Source organism: Chrysochloris asiatica, unplaced genomic scaffold (assembly GCF_000296735.1).
Source record: "Chrysochloris asiatica unplaced genomic scaffold, ChrAsi1.0 scaffold00125, whole genome shotgun sequence".
Taxonomy (NCBI): Eukaryota; Metazoa; Chordata; class Mammalia; order Afrosoricida; family Chrysochloridae; genus Chrysochloris; species Chrysochloris asiatica.
In genome coordinates, this window is record NW_006408643.1 from 8,633,851 (window position 1) to 8,651,770 (window position 17,920).

Consider the following 17,920-nt stretch of genomic DNA (forward strand, 5'->3'; position numbering starts at 1 on the left):
GTTTCTCTTTGTGGTTCGCTGCGTGGGTTTGAACTGCTGACGATCAGTTAGCGGCCATAAGTTTAACCTCCGAGTCACCAAGCTGAGCTGCTGTCCTCAGAGTCTCATTGGGGACTGTTCTCATCTCCCCACGGCCAGTTCGTGCCTCAGGAAAGTGGCTGCATCCCTCCTGTTCACCTGCTACATCCAGCCGCCAGGAATGCCTTGTTCTCCCGGCCACTGGTGCCCCACAGGTTCCTGCCTCCTGTCCAGTCTCTGAAGGGTCAGTGATGGAGGTGGGGGAAGCAGCCACCAAATGCTTTCTGGGGTAGGCCCAGTCTTTGAGGCAGGGTGGATGTAGGCTTGTAGGCATGGGGTGCTCATACTGCGCTGATCTGTTCGCTGCTCAGGGACAGGGTGGTGGGTGGGAGAGGCAACCTCTTGAGAGAAGGGATCCCCACCTATTGTGACTCCTCCTGCTGTTGATGGGGGGCCTGAGCACCCAAGTGCACCCAGCCTCCTCCTCCCACAGCACCCCCTTCCACCAGGATTAGAAGCTGCTGTGGAAGGGGGGAGTTGGGTGGTGGTGTGCCCCATGGAGCTGCCTCTCAGGGTTTTCCAGGTTGTAGGGTTTTAACCAAGAGCCTTTTGGTTGGTGGGGGTGGGGGTTGTGTGCTCTCAAGTCGATTTGAGTTCATGGTGACGCTACACAGGGTTCCACCATGCAGGGACTCCAAGTAGGTTATAAACAAAGCCAAACCCGCTGGTGTGGACTCACTTCCAACTCATAGCGACTCTGCCTACAGAGGGTATCTGAGACTGTCAGTCACTTTTTTTTACCCACCAGTTAACAGTGTTTACCAGTCTTCACCCTCCCTGTAATCATCATGTTGTTGTTAGGGACTGTTGAGTAGATTCCGACTCATAGCAACCCTGTGCACAACAGAAGGAAACCCTGCCCAGGCCTGCACCAGCCTCACAGCTGGACGCTTGAGCCCATTGCTGCGGCCACTGTACCAATCCATCTCACTGGGGGTCTGCCTCCTCTTCACTGATCCTCCACATTCCCAAGCACGATGTCCTTCTGTGGGGACTGATTCCTCCTGATAGTAAATCTAAAATATGAGAGACAAAGTCTGGCCATCCTGGTTTCTACGGAGCATTCTGGTTGTATTACTTCCAACACAAATTTGTTTCTTCCTCGGGCAGTGATACTTTTGATATCCTTTTCCAACACCATAACTCAAATGCATCAGTTCTTCTGTGGTCTTCCTTTTTCATTGTCTAACTTTCACACACATAATGAGGTTATTGGAAAATACCATGGCTTGGATTAGGCACACCTTAGTCTTCAAATTGACATCTTTGCTCTTGAACACTTTAAAGAGGATTTCTGCAGCAGACTTGCCTAGAACAATATACTTCGTTTGATTTCTTGACTGCTGCGTTCATGAGTGTTGATAGTGAATCCGAGAACAGTGACGCCCTTGACAGCTTCCATCATAGCATGTTTCTTTTAGCAAGAAAATCTTTTACAACAGTGGTCTCATGCAGTATTTGTCCTTTTGTGACTGACTAACTTCACTTAGCGTAATGTGCTCCAGGTTCACCCATATTGTAAGGTGTTTTGCAGATTCTTATTCAACATTGTGTAATATTCCATTGTGTGTATGTACCAAAGTTTGTTTAATCCTTCTTCTCTTGATCAGCATTTAGGCGGCCTCCGGCTTTTTGGAATTGTAATTAGTGCTGTAACAACATGGGGTCTGCAAACATCTATTCATGTCATGCTCCTTTCTTAAGGATATACAGAGATTTCTAGGTCCTACGCTGTTTCTATTTCCAGCTCTTCGAGAAAGCACCATACCATCTTCTACCATGGTTGCACCCTTTTACAGCCCCACCAACAGTGTAGGAGAGTCCCAGTCTCTCCACACCCTCACCAGCATATGCTGTTTCCTGGAGTAAGATAATACATCCTTGATTTTTTTTTTTGCATCTCTGTCTAATGACTGATGATCGTGAGCATTTCTCAGTAGATTTCTTGGCCCCCTGAATGTTATCTTTGGTGAAGTGTCCATGTCCTCTGTCCATTTTGGGTTATTTGTCATCATCTTATTGAGGTGTTGGAATTTTCTATAAATTTTGGAGAACAGTTCTTTTTTCTATGTTGTTTCCAAATGCTTTTTCCTAGCCTGTGGGTTCTCTTCATACTTTTTGGTGAAATTCCTTGATGCACTTAAGTATAGAATTTTTGTTTGTAGCTTAGGTGCCATCCAGTTGGTACAGACTCATAGCGACCTTATGCACAACATGAAACACTGCCCGGTTCTGCATCAACCTCACAATTGTTGCTATATTTGAGTCCATTCTGCTGCCACTTTGCCAGTCCATCTCGCTGGGGGTCTTCTTTTTTTTCTCTGACCCTCCACCTTAACCAACATGATATCCTCCAACGACTGGTCTCTCCTGACAATATGTCTGAAGTATGAGAGATGAAGTTTGGCCATCTTGGCCTCCAAGGAGCACTCTGGCTGCTCATCTTCCAACACAGATCTGTTTGGTTTTTCAGTATTCTCCAACACCATAACTCAAAGGCATCAATTCTTCTACGGTCTTCCTTTTTCACTGTCGAGCTTTTGCATGCATATGAGGTTATTGAAAATACCATGGCTTGGGTCAGGCGCACCTTAGTCCTCAAGCTGACATCTTTGCTCTTCAACACTGTAAAAAGTTCCTGTGCAGCAGATTTGCCTAATGCAATATGTTTGATTTCTTAACTGCTGCTTCAGTGAGTGTTGATGGTTGATCCAAGAAGAATGAAGGCCTTGACAACTTCAATCTTTTCTCCGTTGCCAAGAAATTTGGAAGACAACTATCTTGCTGACCGATTGGAAGAGAGCCATATTTGTGCCCATTCCAAAGAGAGGTGACCCAACAGAATGCGGAAATCATCGGACAATCTCTTTGATATCTCAAGTGAGTAAAGTTTTGCTAAAGGTAATACAGAAACGGCTACAATCATCCATTGACAGAGAACTTCCAGAGATTCAAGCTGGATTCAGAAGAGGCTGAGAGATATCATTGCTAATGTCCAATGAATCTTGGCTGAAAGCAGAGAATATCAGAGGTTTACCTGTGCTTTATTGACTACATAAAGGCTTTCGATTGTGGATCATGACAAGCTATGGACAACATTGAGAAGTATGAGTATTCCAGAACACTTAATTGTAAGAAATCTGTACCTAGACCAAGAAGCAGTTGTTTGAACAGAACATGGGAACACTGAATGTTTTAAAATTGGGAAAGGTGTGAGACAGGGTTGTATTCTTTCACCATACTTATTCAACCTGTATGCTGAGCAAATAATACGAGAAGCTGGGTTCTATGAAGAAAAACATGGCATCAGGATTGGAGGAAGACTCATTAACAACCTGCGATATGCAGATGATACGACCTTGATCGCTGAGAGTGAAGAGGACTTGAAACATTTACTTATGAAGATCAAAGAGCACAGCCTTCGATATGGATTACATCTCAATGTCAAGGGAACAAAAGCAGAGCTAGACAGTATAAAATTCAAGGTAATGGAAAGAAAAGGAGGAGAAAGAATAAACAGAAGTAGTGGAACAACAAATGGGAAACCGACCAAAAAGTCAGTGCAGCTGTTGGAGGAGCCAGAGAGGAGAAAACTGGGGGCAGGGCTCTGAGGGTGGGCTGGCTGCTGGGTTTCAACTGGGGACTCTGGTTAGTAGCGGGAGGCCTAGCCCTGGGCACCACAGCAGGTTCTGTTGTTGAGTGCCATGGTGCCAGGTCTGACTCATAGCAGCATTTACAGGGTTTCTTAGGAGCGACTGGTGAGTTTGGATCGCTGACCTTGTGGTTGGCAGTCAAGTGCTTATCCTATAGTGCCATACCAGGACTCTAAGCAGGTTTTTATTTTCCTTAAAAGAGAAGACTGGCAAGTAAACAGAACTTAGCTCAGGCTCTTGTGGGAAAACCAAACCCCGCCCCCAACGCTGACAGTCCCTCCCTGGTAGTTTGCCCCCTCTCCCCCTTGGTCACTGCTCTGCTCTTGTGAGCGGGGAGGTGTCCATGGCTAGGGTCATTCTCCCTTGACATTGTCTTTCTGTTCTGGAATTCTGATCACCTGTAGTCTCTCCTCTTATGGTGCCCCATATACTTCTTGAGCTTTCTTTGGAATTTTTTTTTTTTCAATCCAAAAAATGTGGTCTCAGTTTCTCCAGGAAAGAAAAGGGTTGAAGGCTGACCCTTGTTGTGTGTATATTGTTTCGTCCAGGGAGGGGTGTTGAGCTCTGGACTCCCAGCCACCCCTTCCATTCTGCTGGCCAGAGGCCCTCCCCACTGGCCGAGCCCTCCTCAGGGAGCGGGTGTCCTCCAGAGGCAGGACCATTCCATGACCGGGAGCTACGTGGTAGGTTGGGTCCCTCATCTGTAGCCATGCCCTCTGGTGGCCGTGCACTGTCATGGGTCAGGGGAGACCTGGAGTTGCCCTGGGGGCACTGGGAGGGAATCCTGACCCTACTCTATCTGGATGGGTCACCCCACTCAGCTTCTGGCCAGAGCCCTATCCTCAGTCCCTTCCCCTGGGCTGTGGGTACACAGTCTGGGCCCATCTCCTGGCCGCCTTTCTACATACAATGTAACCACGGTTCCAGTTCAAAGTAAATCACATCTAGAGTAAGCCCCTCCCTCCCTACATGCCCCTTGGGTTACCCAGTCCGGCTCTCTTGCCACATTCCTTCTATACATGGTGGACCCACTGGTTGCCCACCTTTCTCCCGCGGATGCAGCCAGTCTGTGCTGCATGCTCACCAAAGGGGTCCTGTGGCTGCAGAGTGAACGGCCACACGGAAAGCCACACAGGGTGACCTCACAGCCTTGACTGTGGTCAGGGGGCCTGCCTGAGGTACAGGGAGGCCCCACAATCCTCTGCCCCTAGTCCCTTCCTGCATCTAACAGAGCGTCTTCCAGTCTTCCTGCTTCCGCCACACATCTCCTGCTCTCTGAGCCTCCCTCCCCTTCCCCGTAGACTCCTTGTCCTGTCCCCTTGTGTATCCCCCTCCACACTCCCCCCTAGGTGTAAAGGTTAGCGCTCATTGCTGGTAATTGAAATGTAAGAGGTTCAAGTCCACCTAGCGGTGTCTTAGAAGACAGGCTCACAGCAAACAGACCTGTGCTGAGCTGTGGAAGTGAGTTCAGCTACACACTGAATGGGACGCCCTGTCAGGGTGTGGAGCAGTCTCTGCCCAGCAAGCCTGGTCTTTATGATTTGGAGTTTTGTTCCACATTTTTCTCCCACCTATCCAGGATCTAATAGGCTCCCTGTCAGGGCAGTTTACAGTGGTAACCAGGCACCATCCGGTTCCTCTGGTAGAGACTGAGGTTGGTGATGTACTTTTGAAAAATCAACCACTGACAACTGTATGGAGCACAGCTCTCTTCTGACCCATGGGGGTAACTGTGACTTGGGGCTGTCTCCATGGCGCCTGGATTTTGGCTCTGTGATTTGATGGGAGTCACCTGGATCATCCAGGATCACAGTCCTATGTGTGATTGCACGTGGAAACATCTCGGGCTGACAGACATGGCGCTACAGCTGTGTGGGTACCAGGGCTGGGGGACAGGAAATGGAGCTGTTTCATAAGAGGCTCTGGACCTGGGTCGTGGCGATGTGACTGTGCACTGAGGAACGATTGGGAGGGGGACTCCGGCATACCTTGAAAACCACCACAGAATGACACACTGACGGACAAGTGGCCTTTTGCTGTGGTAACTGCCATGTTCACAAATTCTGGCGATTTGAATGTGCACATCTTCTTTTTGGGAGGGGGAGAGGTGGTGGTGGTTATTAAGGGGACCTGGTGACCCAAGGCTTTAGCGCTTAGCAGCTATCCAAAAGGTTAGCGGTTTGAACCCGGTGGCAGTCTGCTGTAAAGACAGCTTGGGGACTCTGGGACAGTTCTGCACTGCCCCACAGGGTCACTACCCTGTGTTGGCTGTCCTCGAGTCTGTCGTGACTCCTGGTGACTGCGTCCACCGTGGGGCTCTGTGTTGCGCAGTCTCGTGCCGTCCTCGTAACTGGTTGTGAATGGGACTGTGGAGGTCCCTCGGGAGTTTACATAGGCCTTTTCTTCCTGACTGGAACCTGGAAGCCCCGCTGAGAGCACTCACTGTCCAGCATCACAGCAATATGCCAGCTTCTGTGGGTTGGCAGCGGTGGCTACACCGAGAATCAAGGCCGGGGCCTCGGCATTGAGTCATTGTTGTTGGGCACTGTCACGTCACTTGTGCCTCCTAGTGACCCATGTGGCAGAGCAGAGCTGCGCATAGTTTCCTAGGCCGCCATCATTATAGGAGCAGACTGTATACAGGCCTGTAAAGCAGCCGCTCAGTGGATTTGAACTGTCAACCTTCTTTGTAGTCAAGTGCTTAACCATTGAGCCACACAGAGGGCCACTGGACCACCCATGGTGCACCACTTTCTGCCGCTGGCTCCTTCAGACACCCACGTGCACTGACTTCCTGTTCTGACCGGGAGCTACCTCAGCCCCTGTGGGGGGAGACGGGGAGGTCTGGGGATAGAGGGCTTGAGGATTGTAAACGGGAGTACACAGATGGAAGTCACGTGGGTAGCGCAGGTCTTGGCTCGGCCCAGTCAATTGTGACAGTTGCTGCCTGGCTCCCCCTGCTACGTGGTTTCACTGCAGGCTTTCCTCCTTGACCAGCTTTGCTGTGGGCACGCCTGCCACGTTCACAGTGGTCAGAGTGCTCAGTTGCCAAGCGTCATGCCCGCGGTTGTAACCCATCCAGCTACTCTGAGGGAGATAGGCCTGGTAATTTAGCCTCTAAAAGATTTCAGCCTAGGACAGCCCTGTGGGTCATGTGTGGTCACCAGGAGTCGGAGTCGACTCGATGGACATAGGCGATCTACACACATCTATAATGTCCATCAGGAAACTGTTCTCACTGCTGCGAAGGGCTCCTCACCCCACGACCGTGAGCAGTGCGTTGCTTTAAGTCTGGTTTTAAATGAGGAAGGAATATAATTAACAACACATCGGCCATTTCAGCCATTGTGGGTGTAGTTGAATGGCGTTCATTGTGGTCACCACATGGGGTAATCATCTCCACAGGCCATTTTCAACATTTCCCATCATCTTAACAGATGTGGTGATCCTTGCCTCCTGCCCCTAATGCACATGTTCTATGTATTTGCCTGTTCTGGACTTTCAGACAAGTGGAAACATTTGTCCCTGTGGATCTAGTTTCTCTCAGTTGGTACAATGACCCAGCTGGGTCTTATTCACAATCGTTCCTTTCATCATGCTTTTGGAAACACTTTTTTAAAAAGGAAGGAACAGTTAGACATGGCCAACTTAGACAGTGTCTATCAAAAATGAGGGCTATAAAGGCATGAAGTGGCTGGCTTACAAGGACTCTGGACCACCAAGGGGGAAGAACAGAGGAGTGAGGGCTCCTAACCAGAAAAGCGGCCACAACAGAGATGTGGCAGAGGTGATGGCGTGGAGAGACAAAGCAGCTGAGGACTTGGCCGGTGGACTGAAAAGGCTGTGTGCCTGTGGGCAGGGGGCTGCCTGGCAAAGTAGGCCCTTGGGACATTTAAACTAATAGGTCTTTTCTGTTTTGTACATGTACATAGGAGTCCTGGTGTGTCACTGTGGGTTAATGAGCTGGACTACAAAGTCGCCTTGAAATACAAGGTCAGCAGTTCAAACTCACCAGTCATTCCTTTGAATGGGTCAGAACAGACTCAGTGTCACTTAACAGTGTGTGTGTATATATATATATATGTATATATACAATGTGTGTATGCATATATGTACAGTGTGTGTATGTGTATATATACAATGTGCGTGTGCATATATGTACAATGTGTATGCGCGTATATATACAATGTGTGTTCATATATGTACAATGCGTATGCGCGTATGTACAATGTGCATATATATACAATGTGTGTGTGCATTTATATATACAATGTGTGTGCACATATATACAATGTGTGCATATATGTACACTGTGTGCGCATATATGTGCAATGCATGTGTGTGTACAATGTGTGTGCGTATATGTACAATGTGTGTGCATAGATATACAATGTGTATGCACATATACAATGTGTGTATGCATATATATGCAATGTGTGTGCATATATGTATAATGTGTGCATAGATATACAATGTGTTGTATGTATGTGTGTATGTATATATATATACACACACACACATACATACATACACACAAGGTGTGTGTGCATATATATATACAATGTGTGCATATATATATATACAAGGTGTGTGTGCCTATATACAATGTGTGCATATATATGCAATGTGTGTGCATATATATACAATGTGAGTATACATATATATACAGTGTTTGTGTGCATATATATACAGTGTGTGTGCATATATATACAGTGTGTGCATATATATAGAATGTGTGTGTATATATATATATACAATGTCTGTGTATATAATGTGTGTGCATATATATATACAATGTGTGCATACATATATATACAATGTGTTGCGCACAATGTGTGTATACCTATATATACAATATGTGTGCATATATGTACAATGTGTGCATATATATACAATGTGTGTACATATATATGCAATGTGTGTGCATATATACAAGGTGTGTGTGCATACATACAATGTGTGCATATATATGCAATGTGTGTGCATATATATATATATACAATGTATACATATATATACAGTGTGTGTGCATATATATACAATGTGTGTATACATATATATATATATACACAATGTGTGTGCATACGTATGTGTGTGCATATATATACAATGTGTATGCATATATATACAGTGTGTGTGCATATCTGTATAGTGTGTGTGTGTGTGCGTTTATATATATATATATATATAATGTGTGTACATATAGTGTGTGTGCATATATATATACAATGTGTGTGTGCATATATATACTGTGTGTGTGCATATATACACAATGTGTGTGCATATATACACAATGTGTGTGTATATATATACAATGTGTGTATGCATATATATACAATGTGTACATATATAGTGTGTGTGTGCATATATGTACAATGTGTGTGAGAATATATATATACATATGTATATATATATACACACACACACACACAAAATGTATATATGTATATACATTTTATATTTATGTGTGTGTGTGTAGTCCTGGTGTGGCGCTGTGGGTTGATGTGCCAGACTGCAAACCCATTTGAACTGCAAGGTCAGCAGTTCAAACTCACCAGCTGCTCCTTGGAAACCCTGTACAGGGTTGCTATGGTTCAGAACTGACTTGACAGGACTTAACAGCAATATGTATATAGTATGTGTGTATATACATATATCTATATATATACAATGTGTGTGTGTATATACAATGTGTGTGTTTGTTGTTAAGTGCTGTCGAGTTGGTTTCCACCCATAGCGACCCTGCACAGGGTTTTGGAGGCTGTAAATCTTTACGGGAACAGAAAGCCTCATCTTTCTTCTCCAGAGCAGCTGGTAGTTTCGAACTGCTGACCTTGCGGTTCGCAGCCTGATTCATAACCACTAAGCTACCATAGCTCCTTATACTGTGTGTGTGTGTGTGTGTATGTATATATATATATGCAATGTGTGTGTATATATGCATACATACGAATATAAAGGAATAGAGGTTAATACTGTTGTACATGGAGAGGACTGTAATTGTTACAATGAAACAAAATACAATTTAATGAATGTAAAAATGATCATTCGCCCTGTAAATGACTCCCGTCACAGGGGGATAAACAAGGAGGGGCATACAACACGTTTCTTCTAGCCTCGCTCCTTTCTTGCCCCCAGAGCAGTTTTCAGAAAACCTGTGTAGAAAATCGTTCCCATTGACCCCGCCCCCAGCCTTCCGGTTCCCACGGTATTGACATTTTTGCATTGAACGTTCTACATTTGTTAACAGCGGAGGAAGCACTGTCAGGGCTGTCTGAGTTGTCCTGTGGGTTTCCACGCTCCACCTTTGCAATGTCACTGAGCGGTTCCAGTGTGTGTGTGGCCAGTTTTTGCGTGGCTGCTGGGCTGTGAGTTAAAACATGAGCGAGACGGCCCATCGGAGTTGTTGACTGAGGAGCCATACCTGCAGGGTCAGACGCTATAGACTCCCACTTGTCTGAAAGTTCACAACAGGCAGAATCAGAGACCAAAGCTCATCTGAGATTCAGGGCATGCCCTGTTAATGGGGGTGGGGTGGTGGGGTGGGAAATGATAGTGTGGTGACCATGGTGAGAGGCAGTACTCACCAAGGAAGAAAGATGCCGCTGTCTGCCCTCGTGAAGACTTAACTGTCTCAGAGACCTAGAGACAGCTCTGCTCCGTTCTCTGGGGCCTGGGATTTAGAACCACAAAGGCCTAGCGTCTCGGGTCTGGATGTGGCTGCTGTAACACTTCACCACCACTGGGTGGCACACTTCCTCCCAGCAGCTGGGGAGCCCATGGTGACTGGGCCCCAGCTCCGGACCCCCGAGTTCTAGTTCCCCACCAGTAACTTAGACCTGTGTCTACCCAGCATGGCTGTGGGTTGTACCCTCACACTGCATTGAGGTGGAGTCCCCGAAACATCCCTCCTTCCAGCTCAGCGGCACCACGGTGTTGCTCTGCTGGGGCCTGGTGAGAGCCCAGTTCACAGGAGCGTCTGCTAACTGGCCGTTCTTCCCTGTCACTGTTTCAGGGCTGGGCTATGACCCTTACAACCCTGAGCTGCCCAAGCCTCCGGGGCAGAGGGAGAATGGCGTACTGGACTGCGGGGACGAGCCGCGCTCCGACATACTGGAGCTGGAACTGGTCAACCAGGCCATCGAGGCCGTGCGCACCGAGGTGGAGTTGGAGCAGCGGCGCTACCAGGAGCTGCTGGGCACGGCCAGGGTGGCCGGCACCGGCGAGGACTCCGCCCTGGCCCCCCGTGGCCCTGCTGCCCCCAGTGCCCACCTGGGCCATGAGGACACCTTCCCGCTCTCCTTGGACTACCACCCTGGGGGCCGTGGCCGGCTGAGCCCCGACACCGGTTACCAGCCCACACCACTGGCAACCCCTGCAGAGCCGGGCGGCAAGTACTCGCTGGAGAGGAGCCCTGGCCGGGGGCGCGGTGGGGCCCTGGAGTATGTGCCCAAGGCTGTGGGCCAGCCCCGGAGGCATGGCCGTGCCGGCTCGAGCAGCAAGTACGTGGTGGACAACTCCAAGCCGTCCACTGACCTAGAGTATGACCCACTGTCCAACTACTCAGCCCGCCTCCTGAGCAGGACGGGCACCCGGGACGAGCGAGCCTTCAAGCGGGCCCGGGGTGCCCCTGACCGTGAGCCCTACACGCCAGCCCCCAAGAAGCATTGCGACCCCTTCAGTAGCTGTGATGCCCGCTTTTCGGACTCAGAAGATGATGCTGCCGCACCGCCGGGCAATGGGCCTGCCCCTGCCAGCCCCCCTCGTGTTCCCGATGAGGGCTGCCTTCGGGAGACCAAGGAGATGGCCGTGCAGTGTGATGTGGGTGACCTTGGGACCCCTGCCCCATCTATCACCACTGCCCCAGCCACTCAGGAGCAGGAGACCCCCAAGGAGGTGAGATCCAAGAAGAAGCGACGAGGGGAGGTGCCGCTAAGCAGCCACCGGGAGGGTGTCCGGAAGAAAGACAAGGGGAGAAACAGGGATCGAGGGAAGTTGAGTGAGAAGAGGGGCCTTCAGGCTGCCAGCCCCCGTAGCCAGGCAGAGCGGCCAGAAGGGACCAAGAAGAAGCCATCCTCAGCCGCCACACCGGGCAGCTCAGGAAAAGCCAAGCCTGAGCAGCCCCTGGAGCTCCGGCCAAGCCGCTCAAAGAGGGGAAAGCCTTCCCCCTCAGGAAAGCTGGTCACACGCAAGGCCCACTCGCTGGACGAGGGTGGCGTCCCAAACACCCCCAAGCTGAAGCGGCGGGCTCTGAGCCATGCTGACCTCTTTGGGGACGAGAGTGCAGACGAGGATGTAGGGGCGCCACCAGCCTGGCCCCCCACCTTGCCCCCCACCTTGCCTAGCCTCAGCTCAGACTCAGACTCGGACTCCAGCTTGGGCCTCACGGAGACAACAAAGCAGAGCCAGCCCAGACAGCTCAAGGCCTCCCCACCCCCTGCCCCTGCCCCTGCCCCCGCCCCCCCCCCTTCCTCCTCCTCCTCCTCTTCGGGGGAGGACGTGGACTATGCGGCCTTGGAGAAGGAGGTTGACTTTGACTCAGACCCCATGGAGGAGTGCCTACGGATTTTCAACGAGTCCAGTAGCGTGAAGACTGAGCACAAAGGTCGGCTGGCCCACCAGGTGAGGGTGTGGGGTCACCTACCCACTGTCCTGTCCGGGTTGGTCACTGCTGGCCTTGGCCCCATTTAAATCAGGAGCCCTTGGTGGCCTCCCACACTGCCCTCCAGCACGCCAGCCAGAAAGAGGACACTGGTCATCATCCACCCAGTGGGACTCTGCCTTCCCCCCAGTACTCTTGTACCAGCCCCTCTCCCTTCCGGTGGTCTACAGCCCCTGCCTAGCCCCTTGGCTCCATCCTTACCAGGTGTCTAGGCACAGGGCTGGTTCCAGGTTCCAGGGTTAGGGCCTCATAGTGGCCCACAAGCTGGGCCCAAGTACCTTCTGGAGGCCAGGGGGAGAAGGGAAGGTGTGTGGATGCTGGGGGTCGGGGGTGGGGGGAGGGCACCGTGAGACGGCGTGTGTGTACGTGCCTACCAAAGTTGCCTGGCTGCATCCTGTGTTCCAGCCACCCAAGGAGGAGAACAGTGAGGAACAGGGGCATGCGGGCCTGACCACGCTGTTCCCAGGACAGAAGAGGAGGATCTCTCATCTGACCAAGCAGGGCAGGGAGGTGAGGGCTAGTGGATCCAGACTGGTCCGGGGCGGGGAGGCCTGCAAACTCTCACCTGGTTTCCCTGGGTCCTGTTGCTTCTCACAGGACTCAGGGCTGGAGGACTCAGGGCCTGGGGACAATAGGGGCCACCCTGTTGCTTTCTCCTCACAGGACTCAGGGCTGGAGGGCTGGAGGACAATAGGGGCCACCCTGTTCCTTGGATATCTTACTACATCATGAGGTTGGGGGTGGGGGCCTGGGGTCAGTCAGCTCTTAGGGGCCATGGGGGCCCTGCTCAGGGTGATTTAGGCATGATCCCCCTTCCTACCGCCTTCTCCAGAAGCTGGGATGTGGAGACGGACAGGGTGGGATCCCTGCCCTGCCTATACCGGGGCCAAGCACCTAGCCCGGCAGTGTCCGGAGCTGGGGAGCCTGCCCCACAGCTGCCCCCTGCCCGAGGGCATTCCTGGCAGATACTCAGAGCACCTATACCCCAGACCCCAGGGCTTGTGACTCTTCAACCCTATAGCCAGACCGTAGCATTTCGTGGTCCCACAGGTGGAGCCCCCTAGGAGAGCCCCAGCCTCAGCCCCAGCCCGGCCGCTGACCGCCCAGGAAGTGTGTTATCGGCGCGCCCAGCAGGCCCAGCGAGAGTCAGCCAGCTGGCCCCAGGCCACCCCGAGGCAGACCGAGAAACTGTCCTCCGTGCGTATCTCCACGCCTGGCGAGAAGAGACGCATTGCCCACGTGCCCAACCCCCGCCTGGCTGCAGGTGTGACTGGCCTAGCCCGGGCCTGTCCAGTCTTGGGAGTGTGGAGGAGGGTCCTGGTCCAAGCCTCGCCCCCACCAACTTGCTGCCACAGTGGCCTTGGTTTACTGTCTGGGAGACGGGATTGGTGGGGACCTGTTCCTCCTGGCAGTGGACATCCATGGTGATGTCCCTTCCCTCAGCCCTTGGGGGCGTGTCGTGGTGGTGAGCAGAGTGTGATGTGTGTCAGAAGGGAGTGGTTGCGTGGGAGAATCCTGCCTTCCGTGTGGGGAGACCTGGGTTTGATGCCTGGCCAGTAAGCACTGGACCACAAGGTCGGTGGTTCAAACCCACTAGCTGTACCTCAGAACCCCTACAGAGGGCTACTGTGAGTCAGAGCTGACTCGGTAGCCTGATGAGCCACTTTGAAGAACCAATTAACAGAGCTGTGTGACCAGGGCAGGGCAGGACCCGTTGAGCCAGGCATAGACCGCACAGCTGCTCAGGGGCATTGGGGTGAGGGTACAGCATGGCAGCTTCTGTTCCTCCAGTCTGAAGGACCTGTTTTGACCCCTATCCTTGACCTGCTCTGAGAGCGGGTGCCTCCCCGTCAGCCAGCTGGGGCTGTTTTCCTGAAAAGTACTGCAGAGCCCCCAGGTGCATCTCCCTCAGGAACTGGCGAGAGGTGGTTGGCAGGGAGCAGCTATGTGTCACCAGCTCCAGGGGAGAAGGGGCTCCCACTGCCTGCCTCAAAGACCATCGTCCCAGAGCCCCCTGTGCAGGGTGGGCAGTGCTGACTCTTTTGTGTAGACACAGGTGTTCCAGCAGCGCCCCCAGAGTGTTGAGTTGTAGCCCCAGGTGTGTGTGGGTGTGGGTGTGGGTGTGGTGGGGGGCTTAGTGCAGACTGTGAGTGGGAAAGAGAGGCCGACTCCAAATCCAGGCGACTCTTCCGAGCTGTGCATGGCTCTCAAATGGCAGACCAGTCAGGTGGTCTCACAGAGTCAGAGCACGCTCCTGGGCTGCCCCCGGTGACCCTTCTTTTCTGCGTGGCCCCAGGTCCACATGAAAAGTCCCAGTGAGTCTCAGTTCTCCTCTGCTGGGACAGGAGGGGTGGATGTCGACCTCCTGCCTCCCCAAGTGGTCCCAGGAGTGGTCACTGCAGCTAGAGGAGACTGGCAGAGCTGCCCATGCCTTGTGTGCATCTCATGTGGGACCCAGGGCAGCAGGGATCAGGGACGGACATCCAGCTCTCTGAGTTGTGGTCTCGTCTGGGTCCCCTCGGGTCAGAGCTGACCAGATGCTAAAATCCCGCACACATAGGCAATGCCCCGCCTCAGCTCCTCGGGTGGTTGACTGTGCTTTGTGACCTCATCATAGGCGGGGCAGAACACAGAGCTGGGCTGTCACAATGACAGGCTGTCCATACCCTGGGGTCCTCTGCCCAGGAGCCAGGGCCTTCTCTCTCTCAGACCTCAATGCCTCAGAGTTGGGGCCGTGACCATGCTGCAGCAGCTCCCCACAGTCCACACTGCCCTCCACAGCGCCCCGTCGGTGGCCCCGGCACCTGACCCAACCCCTGGCTGTTGACCACCGTACCCCCCTTGATGTCCTTGTCCAGCCCGAGCTGCGAGCCTCGGCCCCCGGCCCTGTGTGGCGAGATGCACGTGCTGCTGGCCCTGAGTGACCACAGCTATCTGGTGCTCCGCAGCTCGGTCATGGGCCTCCTCACCGCCCATCCTCACATCCCCGGCCCTCTGCCAGCCCCCACAGGTGCCAAGCGGACCTTGGCGGCCAGTGGCAGCCAGCCCCCCCACGGCCCCGAGCCTGGCAGGCAGACCCTGAAGACGCGTACGCTGGCAGGGATGGCCTCCAAGACAACGTCCACTATCACCCCTAAGCGAGTCGCCCACAGTCCATCACTCCAGGTGAGGTGGTGGGGCTGTCCAGGGGCTGGGGCTGGGGCCTCGCTCTGTCTCTGCTTACCCCTCCCTGTGTTGACCCTACACTTTCCCTTAGAGTCTAAAGAAGCCTATTATCCCCAAAGAGTTTGGGGCCAAAGTCCCCACAGCCATCCGGCAGCGGTATCTCAACCTCTTCATTGAGGAGTGCCTCAAGTTCTCCTCCTCCCACCAAGAAGCCATCGAGAAGGTGCGTGACCAGGAGGGTGGACTCACCTTTCCCGGGTCTCCAGCCCCGTCGCTTTCCCCTGGGATGCTTGTGAGGGTTTCCTGGGGGTGCACACGGTGACTGCACTCCTAGGAACTGAAAGGTTGAAGGTTCGAGTCCACCTAGATGAGTCTAAGAAAAGTTTCTATCAGGCAAACCCGCCATTGAAAGCCCGGTGAAGCTCAGTTCTGTTCTGACCCACCTGGGGGCGCCATGGGTCAGGGCTGACTTGATGGCCACAGTTTCTGGGCTGCCTGGGAAAGGTGCAGGGCCTCCCCGCTCCCAGGGCACCGCGGTGTGGTGCAGGACTGAATGCCACACGTGTGGGTGTATGCCTGTCCACAGGCGTTGACCGAGGAGAAGGTGGCCTACGACCGTAGCCCCAGCAAGAACATCTACCTGAATGTCGCCGTGAACACACTCAAGAAGCTCCGAGGCCTGGTCCCCAGTGCTTCGCCCGCACTCAGCAGTGAGTCTGGGGGCTGGGGACCAGTGAGGAGACTGCTTGTTCAGGTGGAGCCTCGCCTGCCGCTAACGGAGCCAGCTGGGCCTGGTGGGTGGGTGCACCCCCCGCATTACAGGTGTCTCCCTCTGTGGGCACCCCACTACCTCTGTTCCCTCCAAAGGGGCGAGCCTCCTGAAGGGTCCACTGCATTCTCCCTACCCTGCCCACCCGAGGAGCAAGGACTGCCCAGTCCGCAGAGCTCAGGATGGGCACCTTATAGGGGCTTCCTGCCCAGGTCACTTGGCAATGAGGCCATTGTGCTGATTCAGTGGGGCAGGTGGGGCTGAGCTTACCCCGTTCTCCCTCCCCCCACTCCACTCAGAAGTCAGCGGCCGGAGGCTGGTGTCCCACGAGGTGGTGCTGGGGGGCAGGTTGGCCGCCAAAACCAGCTTCTCGCTCAGCCGCCCGACAAGCCCCCGCGTGGAGGACCTGAAAGGTGAGCCTTTCTGCTCCAGCCAGCACACTCCCCACCCCCACAGAAGGCCCCGGCCCCGCATTCGGCGTCCATCGTGCGTGAGGTCAGCCTTTTCCCTTGGATGTCCATCTACAGGGGCTGCGCTGTATGGCCGCCTTAGGGACTACCTCCTCACCGATGAGCAGCTCAGGGAGAATGGCTACCCTTTCCCCCACCCCGAGCGGCCTGGCGGCGCTGTCCTTTTCACCACAGAGGAGAAGAGGTCCAAGGATGGTGAGGGGAGGGGCCCTCTGGGTTCCCTGGGGTCTTCTGTTGGAGGGGTCTGCTGGGGTCACCTGCGTGGCTGCAGCCCCCCTTCCAGCTGTCTTGTCGGCTCACAGCTTCCTGTAGGATCTGCTGTCGGTGTGGTGCTGATTACCTCGTGTCCCCCTCGGGCCGCTGTGTCCGTGCTGAAGAGTGCTACTACCACTGGGGTCGGCTGCGGCGCCACCGCGGTGAGCCCACCTGGCCTGCCCCATTCTGCGCCCCCTTTCTCAGGCCTTCTCTTGGTTGTTTTATCACAAAAGTAACACAAGTCCCTCCTGGGCTGCCCATTCACCCGCCCCTTGCGTGGGGCCTCTCTTAACCACCACTCCACCAGGTTCCTGGGGTAGTGTGCGGAGGGGCCTGCGCTGGGGTCAGGCGATGTCTCATCCCAAATCCTCGACCTCCCTCCCAAAGGAGTCACTGTGGAGGCTGCGGTAACAAGTCCCACCAGTGGGTGGCGACAGAGAACACATTGGTTCTCTGGTTCAGGGCCGCCCCGCTGAAGCTCCAGATATAGGCCTAGGCCTCACTCACCAGACACGGTCTCCCCTCGTGTGCCTCTCATAGTGACAGAAGAAAACGGGTTTTCTTTTGTCATCAAACATTACACGAGTTCGCTCTGAGTTAAACCTATGAGGAACTTGAAATTCTGTGGAAGAGTCCACTGTGTTTTAATTCTCTCATACAGAAACAAGCGGGTTAGTGGAGAGGCGGGAGTGGGAGGGACAGGGGTGGTGAAGTTCTGTTGGTACTGACCGCTGCACAGCTTGCAGAGCATAGCCAGACTGCACACAGGTGCAGGGCCTCCCCGCTCCCAGGGTTCCGCGGTACGGTGCCAGGTCTGATGGCACTTCCGAGCCATGGCGGCCCTACAGAGCGAAACACTGCCCGGTCC

At 53.2% G+C, this 17,920-nt stretch overlaps 1 protein-coding gene across 1 annotated transcript in view; it reads left to right on the forward strand.

The window, feature by feature from the left end:
- Window positions 1-17,920, forward strand: part of REXO1 (REX1, RNA exonuclease 1 homolog (S. cerevisiae)) — a 29,167-nt gene that overhangs the window by 8,724 nt on the left and 2,523 nt on the right. The window contains exons 2-10 of the mRNA XM_006868985.1: window positions 10,747-12,353; window positions 12,799-12,903; window positions 13,444-13,657; window positions 15,395-15,558; window positions 15,650-15,781; window positions 16,145-16,268; window positions 16,627-16,740; window positions 16,855-16,992; window positions 17,100-17,213. Of these exons, the coding sequence (XP_006869047.1) occupies window positions 10,747-12,353; window positions 12,799-12,903; window positions 13,444-13,657; window positions 15,395-15,558; window positions 15,650-15,781; window positions 16,145-16,268; window positions 16,627-16,740; window positions 16,855-16,992; window positions 17,100-17,213 (2,712 nt within the window). The remainder of the gene's footprint in view (window positions 1-10,746; window positions 12,354-12,798; window positions 12,904-13,443; window positions 13,658-15,394; window positions 15,559-15,649; window positions 15,782-16,144; window positions 16,269-16,626; window positions 16,741-16,854; window positions 16,993-17,099; window positions 17,214-17,920) is intronic.